This window comes from Podarcis liolepis, assembly GCF_965112155.1.
Source record: "Podarcis liolepis genome assembly, chromosome: 2".
NCBI classification, from domain to species: domain Eukaryota; kingdom Metazoa; phylum Chordata; class Lepidosauria; order Squamata; family Lacertidae; genus Podarcis; species Podarcis liolepis.
This window is the reverse complement of record NC_139555.1, coordinates 61,442,848-61,452,727: the sequence shown is the minus strand read 5'-3', so window position 1 is coordinate 61,452,727 and position 9,880 is coordinate 61,442,848. Positions and strand designations below refer to the sequence as shown.

General features: G+C 40.4%; 1 protein-coding gene across 6 annotated transcripts in view; it reads right to left on the bottom strand.

Annotated features, from left to right (window-relative positions):
* Positions 1-9,880, bottom strand: part of CNOT6 (CCR4-NOT transcription complex subunit 6) — a 37,651-nt gene that overhangs the window by 16,910 nt on the left and 10,861 nt on the right. For all 6 annotated transcript variants that reach the window (XM_083488130.1, XM_083488131.1, XM_083488132.1 and 3 more), the window contains one exon: positions 1,742-1,855. In XM_083488130.1, the coding sequence (XP_083344256.1) occupies positions 1,742-1,853 (112 nt within the window). In that variant the 5' untranslated portion in view covers positions 1,854-1,855. The remainder of the gene's footprint in view (positions 1-1,741; positions 1,856-9,880) is intronic.

Here is a 9,880-nt window from a genome sequence, read left to right as displayed (position 1 = left end):
CTGATTCTTAACATCAAAAAGGTTGCAAAGCAGTTTTTAAACTGATTTCTGAGGGGGAAACAACAGGAGCTGGTGAACATCTGGCTCAGGATGACTCACCTTTTAGGAACTCTCAGGTGGCTAAACTAGGGGATATGGAGAGCTTAGAAATTATCAGGACAAAAATAACAGTGATTTTAAGAGACAAATAGGAATTTTAGGAGAAACTGCATGCAAAAAGGAGTTTTGGAAATGTATCTATATATAGCCTTTTATATTCTAATGTTAGAGGCTTTTAAGCAAAGGCAGGGGGAGAAAAACCTGGGTGCATAGTACTAAAACAGAATGTAGCTGTTGCAACATTAAGGTAGGAAGATGAGAATCATTGGGATATAGGTATCCTTTTATATACAGAAAGAACAGGTAAGGCCATGTTGGGGTAGTGTTAATTAGAATGTCAAAAAGCAGAATAGATCATAAGTCACATTATGTAAATATGAATTTGATTGCAGCACTGATGCAATGCCCCTCCCCTGACCAAAAGCGATGGAGAATGAAATCAAGATAAAGGAGAAAGTGTAATAACCAATGGCTACAATTACCCTCACATGGGCTACATTCAAAATTGCAACACATAACATGTCTAGATGTAATAGATGGCTGTCCTTGAATATGGAATTGACTGGAGGGAAGAGAGCTTGGACTTGAATGGAAAGAGGTATCCACAATTGGCTGAGAGATGGGAGTTTTGTTGAATCAATTGGAAAACAGTGAACACGGTGCTATAAAATTCAACATGTATATTAATGGTAAGTTGCCTGTAAAGAGGAAATTTTCTTTTTTTAATACACACACACACACACACACACACACACACACACACACACACATTAGAGGATCAGTTTTAAAGACCTGAAATGCCTCCAGGACAAAATGTGAAGGTTTTTTAAATCTACAAGTAAAACAAAAAAAGAGAGAATAAGAGATTTACCAGTAAAAACCTTGGTCTGGATGGCATATACCTGAAAGCTCTTAAAGAACTTAAGTATGCAAAATTCTGACCTTATGAGAGGCTGGAATTGGGAAGACAAAAAACATACCACTATTTGAAAAAGGGAATCAGGAAATAAGAGACTATTCAGCCTAGTATTGGGTAAACTGATACGAAGCATTACCATATCCACAACCATTAAAATAAAAGTTGCTCAAGAAAATGTAGTTTCTGCAAAGTGAAGTTCTCAGTCATCAAGCTTTCAGATTTATTTTTTTGCTTGTCAGCAAGAATGTAGACAGGAAGATTCAGAAGACATTGTGGGCAGGATCCAAATTGGAAGTAAACTCAAAACAGAAGAGAGAAAGAATTCTTCGTCTATTTAACTTACAACATTCATTTCCACAAGTATTTCAGCAATTTACAATGCAATCCTCTACATGTCTACTCAGAAGTAAGTGTCATCAAGTTCAATAAGACTTACTTCTAGGTAAGTGTGTATTGGACTGCAGTTTTGGATGTTTTTAAAAGCCAGATTTTTTGCACAGATTCAGTGTTTTACAAAGCAAAAGAGGCTTTCACACTGTGTTTGACAAAGGGTGACAAATTTAATTAGGATACTGAAATTTAAAAAATTAACATGCTTTAGATTCTAAACCACATTATTTTGCTGAAACATTTTATAAAACTAAGTAAAATACTTTTTTAAAAAAACACAAAACAAGACTATTTGCCATGCTACTCTCGTGTATCCAATAACTCTCCGCTTACCACTTATTTCCAACTCCGCCCAGTGTGACTTTTTTCCATTAGCTGCTTCCTCTGAGGACATAATTGTGTACATCCTCCGTGGGTCAGGTGGATCGTACTTCTCTTTGGGCATTCCTGTCAGAAATAACAGAACATGTGGCTCCAGGAAACACTGCCAAAACAAAATTCTTAAAAGAAGCACCTCCCTTCTTATAGACTAGAATACTAGAATAATGCCAATCATTGATGAAGGCAATAATTACTATTACAGTGGTATCTCGGTTTAAGAACAGCCCTGTTTACAAACTATTTGGTTTACAAACTCCGCAAAACCGGAAGTAGTGTCCAAGTTGTGAACTTTACCTTGGTCTAAGAACGGAAGGCGAATGGTGGAAGGGCACCGGCGGTGAGAGGCCTCATTAGGGAAAGCGTACCTCAGTTTAATAACGAACTCCCGGAACAGATTAAGTTCGTAAACCGAGGTACCACTGTACAAGAAAAAGTGGCAACCTCACTCCTATGCTAATGTTATAACATCCATACATTTGATGGCTTGTAAAAACTCAAGTCACTTAAGTGTGCTTAAAAAAATGAAGTTGGCTTGATGTGAGTAACTCCAAAACCTCCTGAACTTTGCATGGCTGGACTGTAGCCTACTGTTCCAAGACTAGAGTTGCACCTGTTGCGCCACCCAATTTTGTCACACCCATTTTGCCCCTGTCCCCAAGCACTACTAGCATAAGGCTAAGCATGAAGGAACGAGGCACTCAGGCTGAAAAGGTTCCCCACCCCGGCATGAACCCAAGGTTCACTGCTACTTATTCCCAATCCTCCAAACCATGGTTTGAGCATTCCCTGAATGTGAACAGTACGTTGCTACGTTCCACACAATGTCTAATCTGCCAGTGACATTTAATACATGCTAATTGGAAGTACTTTCCTGAATCATTAAAAAGAAAAAGAAAAACAGAGTTTGGATTATTCTGATCCACCTATTCTGATCCATTATACTGCCACTGCTTGGTATTTTATCAGCTAACCCCATAGGCACTAAGTTTTCTGATAAACAGGATTCCCCAATGCTTGATTATTTCTGTTGTTATGCAAGTGGAAGATGGGAGAGAATTTGAGGTGTAAACTCCTTTGTGCAGAGAAATAGCACTTGTGGTCAATCTCAACAAAGCGTTCCCAGCTTGACTTAAGAGGGGAAAATGTCTGCCATATCCTTTCCTCAGGTCACACACACAAACATTCCTGGCCTTGAGTACAGGAGAACAAGTCACAATGGCCCCTATGAAGAATGAACAATTGTAATACAAAGGAGAGGGAACTGAGATCTATTAGAGGAAAGTTTTATAACAAATATAAAAATATTTTTTAAGGTACTGTGTAAACCTCAATAGCCATTGCCTCCAATAGCGAATCTGCATGATTATCTTCAGTTTGGAAGAAAAATTGAGACTCCATCCTCCTCACACACACTATATACCATTAAAGCATTCAGATTTAGAGCTGACAGCCAGTCTGGATCCTGAGCCCTTATGCACTCCATAGCTTAAGGCAGCGGTGGCGAACCTATGGCACGCGTGCCAGAGTGGGCACACAGAGTTCTCACTGCTGGCACGCATGCCATCAGCCCATCCACACTGTTTTGTTGTTTTTTTCCATTTGTGCTCCCACTCCTCCCCATGCTACTGCGTGCATCCATCCCCATGCTACTGCGTGCATCCACTGCTTAAAACCAGAACTTTTTTGGGGGGGGCTGGTGTTTGGCGATTGGGCTGTTTTTCAATTGGTTGTGGCAGTGGCTGTTTCTGATTGGGCATAACAGTGTTTGTTATTTGACCCTTGTGATTTTTTTCTGCAGTTTTTTCGGTGCTGGGTGGTAGTTCCCAGCTCCCCCCTCCAAGCCAGGCCTCGCCCATTCCCTTCTGCCCCCAGCAGCTCCAATCCTCTGCAGGCCCCTCGCCTCCCGTGGGCCTGACCTACCTGGGCTAGGAGGGCACCTGCGCCTGCTGTGTCTCTGCACACCTGGCCCAACCCAGCCTCACCCCTTTGCCACGGTGACGTTGCTGTAGGGAGGGAGGAAGATGGGGAAGACCACGCCAGGATCACGGGCGGAGAGCAGGCAGGCGGGCTTGGCTGTTGGGCTGGCTGGCTGGGGTGGGGGCTATCCGTCTCCTCCTGGCCGCTGCTGCTCACCTGGTCTCAGGGCTGCTCCGTCCTCCCCATTTCAGTAACCCAAGAGCAAGCGAGCCAGCTTGCTGGGGAGTGCACGAGGGGGGAAGAGGGAGGGAGATGATAAATAAGTGGGTTTCGGTTTTGCAGTTTGGGCACTCAGTCTCTAAAAGGTTCGCCACCACTGGCTTAAGGGGTGTTAATAAAAATGGTTTCCTAATCAGTGTTACAAGGTTTGTTTCATAACAGAAACACTCCTCTCAAGCACTGAGGGTACACCGCAATATTTTAAAAACTCAACAGCCTCTAAAATAACAATTTAGCTGGCTACCTTTTATTTCTGATATTGCATATATAGATTCATTCCATTAACTCACTCTGCACCACAGTGTTAAGAACTGCCCAGCTCCATTTCCTTGCTTGGGGAACTTTCCATTGGCATTCATATTCTTCTCTCCCTCTACCCAGCAATAGGGTCAGCAAGTGTAAGTGGAAACTGCTTACTTTCCTGCCAAATTTGCCACTGCCTCATGCAAAGTAAAGGAGGGGGCTCACCTAACATAGCAACAAATGAAAGCAAAACTTAACAGGTAGCACTACAGTGGTGCCTCGCAAGACGAAATTAATCCGTTCGGCGAGTATCTTCGTCTAGCGGTTTTTTCGTCTTGCAAAGCAACCCTATTAGCGGCTTAGCGGCTTAGCGCTATTAGCGGTTTAGCAGCTATTAAAGGCTTAGCGGCTTAGCTGCTAAAAGGCTATTAAAGGCTTAGTGGCTTAAAAAAGGGGGGGAGCGAAAAAAAAATCTCAAGACTCGCAAGACATTTTCGTCTTGCGAAGCAAGCCCATAGGGAAATTCGTCCTGCGAAGCACATTGAAAAACGGAAAACCCTTTCATCTAGCGGGTTTTCCGTCTTTCGAGGCATTCGTCTTGCGGGGCACCACTGTATTTCCTTTCAGTTTAAAACAGTCTACAGAACTGGAAAATCTGTCAGGTTGCTAAATGTTTTCTCTAGCCATTTCAGCACTTGAGATGAAAGGACCAAGTCACTATCTTCTCTCCTGTTGAGCCCACCAAGAAGTCACTGCTGCTTGCCTCTCTCTTTCTGGAGAAGCAACTCAAGAGAAAGGCATTGAGCATGTACATTCTAGAGAGGTTTCCGAGAACACTTCAACAACTTTTTAAAATATTTTCAAAAACAGTCATTCAAAAGCAGGTCTACTGCTTCCAAAATCTGTTGCCTGAGGCTGGCTCACTATGCTTTGTGGTTAGGACAACAGCTGGGTAATTTTCATCAGAAAGGGCACACATGGTATTTACCATTCCACATAAAGAACAAAAAACAACAGGTTACTAATCTGAGATTAGGGTCAAGTGGATCCAAATTAAGTTTTTGTTTTTTAAAAAAGCTTTACAATTACCAAACGTGGTGTTACAAGTATGAAATAATCTCCACCCCCATTGTTCAGCCCGGACACTGAGATCTAGCGCTGAGGGCCTTCTGGCGGTTCCCTCATTGCGAGAAGTCAGGCTACAGGGAACCAGACAGAGGGCCTTCTCAGTAGTGGCGCCCACCCTGTGGAACGCCCTCCCATCAGATGTCAAAGAGATAAATAATTACCTGACATTCAGAAGACATCTTAAGGCAGCCCTGTTCAGGGAAGTTTTTAATATGTAACGCTGTACTGTTTTTAACACTGATTAGGAGCCGCCCAGAGTGGCTGGGGAAACTCAGCCAGATGGGCGGGGTATAAATAATAAATTATTATTATTATTATTATTATTATTACAACAACTACTGTTTGTAAGTATAGAGGTACAACTATCCAGGGATTATTTATTTAATTGGTTTATTTTATTTATATCCCACCCTTCCTTCCAAAGGATCACTGGGGTTGTCATTAGGATCGAGAATGAATCTGAATGTTAATTCCTATGGGATCTTGCAGATTCCTAATATCTTACTGCTATGTTTGTTCATTCAACTCAAAAACATACAAATATATGAATAAAGAAAGTACCTACAGTGTTTTATGTTGATGCAGCAATGTGCTAATTAGTGTTTTCATAATGGCTGGAGTTATTTGAATATGACTAGGATCTAACTGACCCCAGAATTTTTTTAATGAAACTGTCAAATGTGTAGGAGGGTTATTAACAATTTTCTTACATCATTCATGATACATACATAGCATATATTAATCTTCAGAAGGCATTAGCACCTTTGTTTCATACATTCTGAAAACCAGTCTGATAAGTTTCCATATGCTGATGTAACCTTTATTTAATTACCCTAAAATATCTATTAAAAGATTAAGATGAACACTGACTGCTCCTTGCTAATTAATTTTTACTTATATATTTTTACTTTACCCCATAACCAAAGTTTTGCTTTCCCCACTAACATTTTATTAATGGATTAGATTTTTAGAAATGTTTCTGCTAAAAACAGGTACTGAAGACATTTCACTACTGCATTAAGGTTCTGAGCAACAGTTCAGATTTCTGTATTTCAGAGACAGCTTTTTTCTCATTTTTTCTGTTTAATGTAAAATGGTTCCTTTATAGAAGAGGAATATTTGTTGTGCACTGTCAGAATAAGAATATACAACTATCTCATTAATAATCACTTTGGAGTCAGAAAGCAGCAGAAAATGGATAGCTAACAACGCAAATGTGAAATATCTTCTGTTTTTCTGTTGTTGTTCTTAATGTACTTTTTCACTAGAAAAGTATTTTCACATACACATAAAAAAACTGATCACATCATAGAAATAGAAGTGAACTACTGAAATGTTTGGCGAGGAAAACAGCTCTGACAAGAGTGAACTCTGATTGGCTTTTCCCTTAATTTACCTTAACACAGCTACAGTTGTACCTCATTTTACGAACTTAATCCGTTCCGGACGTCTGTTCTTAAACCGAGGTGCGCTTTCCTTAATGAGGCCTCCCGCCGCCAGTGCCCTTCCACCATTCAGCTTCTGTCCTTAGACTGAGCTAAAGTTCACAAACTGGGACACTACTTCTGGTTTTGCGGAGTTCGTAAACTGAACAGTTCATAAACCGGGCTGCTCTTAAACTGAGGTACCACTGTATTACCAACCTCGGATTTCAGCTCATAATTTAAACCATTTTAATTCAGAATGCATCAAACATTTTGCTACATCTTTCCTAGAGCACTGTATTTTTAGATGGGCAAGCAATCACAAAAACCTTTAACAATATGCTATTACTATTTGATGGATAATATTAGCCATTACCTAAAAAGGCAATTTCCTAGTGACACAAGCCCCCAAAGACTTGCTTCTATAATAGTAATTACCTTTTGAAAACTCCATCCTTAACTAGACTTCATACAAACTTGTCACTCACGAAAATACGTTCACCTTCGGTTAAATATCCTTCGGGATATGTGGACGGCAAAACCGGAAGTATTTTTCCAGGTTTCATCGCGCATGCATGCACAGAAGCACTCTATGTGCAGCATGCATGCGCAGAAGCGGTAAACCGCACCACGTGCATGCGCAGAAGCAGCACCTCTGGATACGCACACCTCGGGATCTGACTGGAGCTCTGGAACAGATCCTGCGTGCAACTGGAGATACCACTGTATCAAAATTAAGGTACACTGCCTAGAAACCTGAGTGTTAGTACCACACAGTCCAAACTGTAGTATTTTGGCATTCAACAGGTAAGATTCGGGACATGGAATTCACCTCATAATGAAGGCCAGCCCAGGGCAAGAGAAGGCAAGATACAGGAAATGGAATGTGGACCTCTTAAAACACTATTGCCCTTTCACACATTTCAATTGGGCCTAGACCGAAAAACATCCCTCTCGTTATAGTAGCTAGGAACATGTATGCAATTTGCATTCCAAAGTAAAGCCATTGCCAATCTGATGCCCTCCAGATGCTTTGGACTACACTGGAAAGTTTCAGATACTTGTGAGCCACTTCATTACCAGTAGCTCTAGCCACACAACCATTGGGGCTCGATGACGGACATAGCATTTGCATGGGTGCGCACACACTGAGAGATAGATATACCCATTTCTGCAGGCATCTTACACTGTACTGGATTTGGATAATTTTCCTACAAAGAAGCAGGCTTTTGTGCAATTTGTGCAGACGCCATTCCGGTTAAATCAATCAGTAATCCATGCATGGATACACGTTATCTGGGTGAGGGTCACATAGTTTAAGATTAATTTTATAAATGCAGTGCCAAAATACCACACAATACTGGCATTATTAGAAAGCTCCCTAAAATAGAAGCAAGCAAAAATTTAACAAAACTGATGCAAGCGGTTAAAAAAAAAAAAGATGAAAAGGAAATATAGACCATTCTGATTGATTTATCTGGAATGGAGTCTGACAGGCTGTAATCCATTGCTTCACTGAGTTGTAAGCATGTGCACTTGTGGCTAAGACTGCAACCAATTTGGTACATAGCAAAATCTTAACACACAACCATTTTTTAAAGACTTTACTGTTCAATTTACCATACATGTTTACTGCTAGAATACACTACTAAGAATTAAAGATTAAGCAATGTGATAGTCAGTGCAATAGGAGTAAGAAAATTTCTTTGTGCCTTTTTTCAAGTTTAGGCATCTCTTTTGGTAGTTCCCACAGTTCTCTCTCTCTGTCCCATTCCAATAGGGGTTGGAACAACATCACCTAGTTCAGATGCAGGTTTTGCCTAATACAAGCAAAATTAGTAAGTAAAGTGACATAACTGTTGTATGCCCCTCCCTTGGGAGTTGAATAATGCTGAAAATCTACCTATGAATGTACAATGAAGCTCTATTTTCCATTTCTTCAGCCCCAGGAGCTAGGGAAAACCAAAGAGAAAGGAGTCCATTTTAGACTTCACTTTTGGCTTTTAAAGTCCCCACTAGCTACTAAAACAGAAGTAGTGACAGCCATTTCACACAGCCTATAAACCAATGTTCTGTGACAGGAAAGTGTGTTGAACTAGATACTTGCTATCCTGTGGGAGCAGGCAAGGCAACGGAGAAATATTTCCCTTGTTCTTTGTACACCAAACATTATAAGCCTGTATGCATACTGCAAGGACTACTGTATTTCAACCAATTCTCCTTAAGACAACAGGGACATTTATAAATAAGGTTATATGCATATAAACAAGTTGTGTGTATAAAAACCGCAATACCTGTCATTTTTGTAGACTGGAACTTTACAAGCACTATAGAGGACTGGTCTATTAATTGGGCAGGTAGCCAGAATTTATCTATTAATTAGATAGGTAGCCAAGAAAGCTCATTTCCTGGCTAAAAGCAATCCCTTTTCTCCATTTATTTCATTTCTTAACCTATTGGGTTTACAAAATGTAAGGAACGTTCAGAGAAAGTTGGTGACCAGTAAACTTTACATCGCCTCTGGCCCCCATTTCTTGCAGACCAAGTGTGCAGTAAGCTTCACTTTATCATGACTATATGTCATGGATGGCCAATTCCTGTCATAGCTGAATACTCAAAGCAGGCCTCTAGTAAACAACTTCTGCAATCTGCTGATCTTTAAAACTTTGGGTTATTAATGAAGAGAATTTTTAATCCTCAGAAATCTCTCAAACACAATAAAATTGTCTGTTTATTTACCTGCCTTATTTACCTGTCTGCATTTTCACAGCAATAGTTTTAATTTCTGCATTACAAAAAACAATTGCTATTTGTCTGTTCCAGACCCGACAGGCTGTTTTAGAAGTTTTTGCTGCTATCATACTCCGCCCCTCATAGCTTTCTTCCTCAAAGGAAAAAAAAATCAGAAGATGCAAGTTCTGACTGTAAATAAATTTTACTACTAAAAAAAAGAAAGTCTGGTCTTTCAAGGAGTCCTGTGGCACCATAAGTACTAAACTTTTTTGTAACATGACTGCAGCCCTATGCATGGTTTCCTGGAAGTAAGCTTCACTGAACTTACTGGTGCTTACTTCTGACTGCATATGTTTTAAACTTCCTA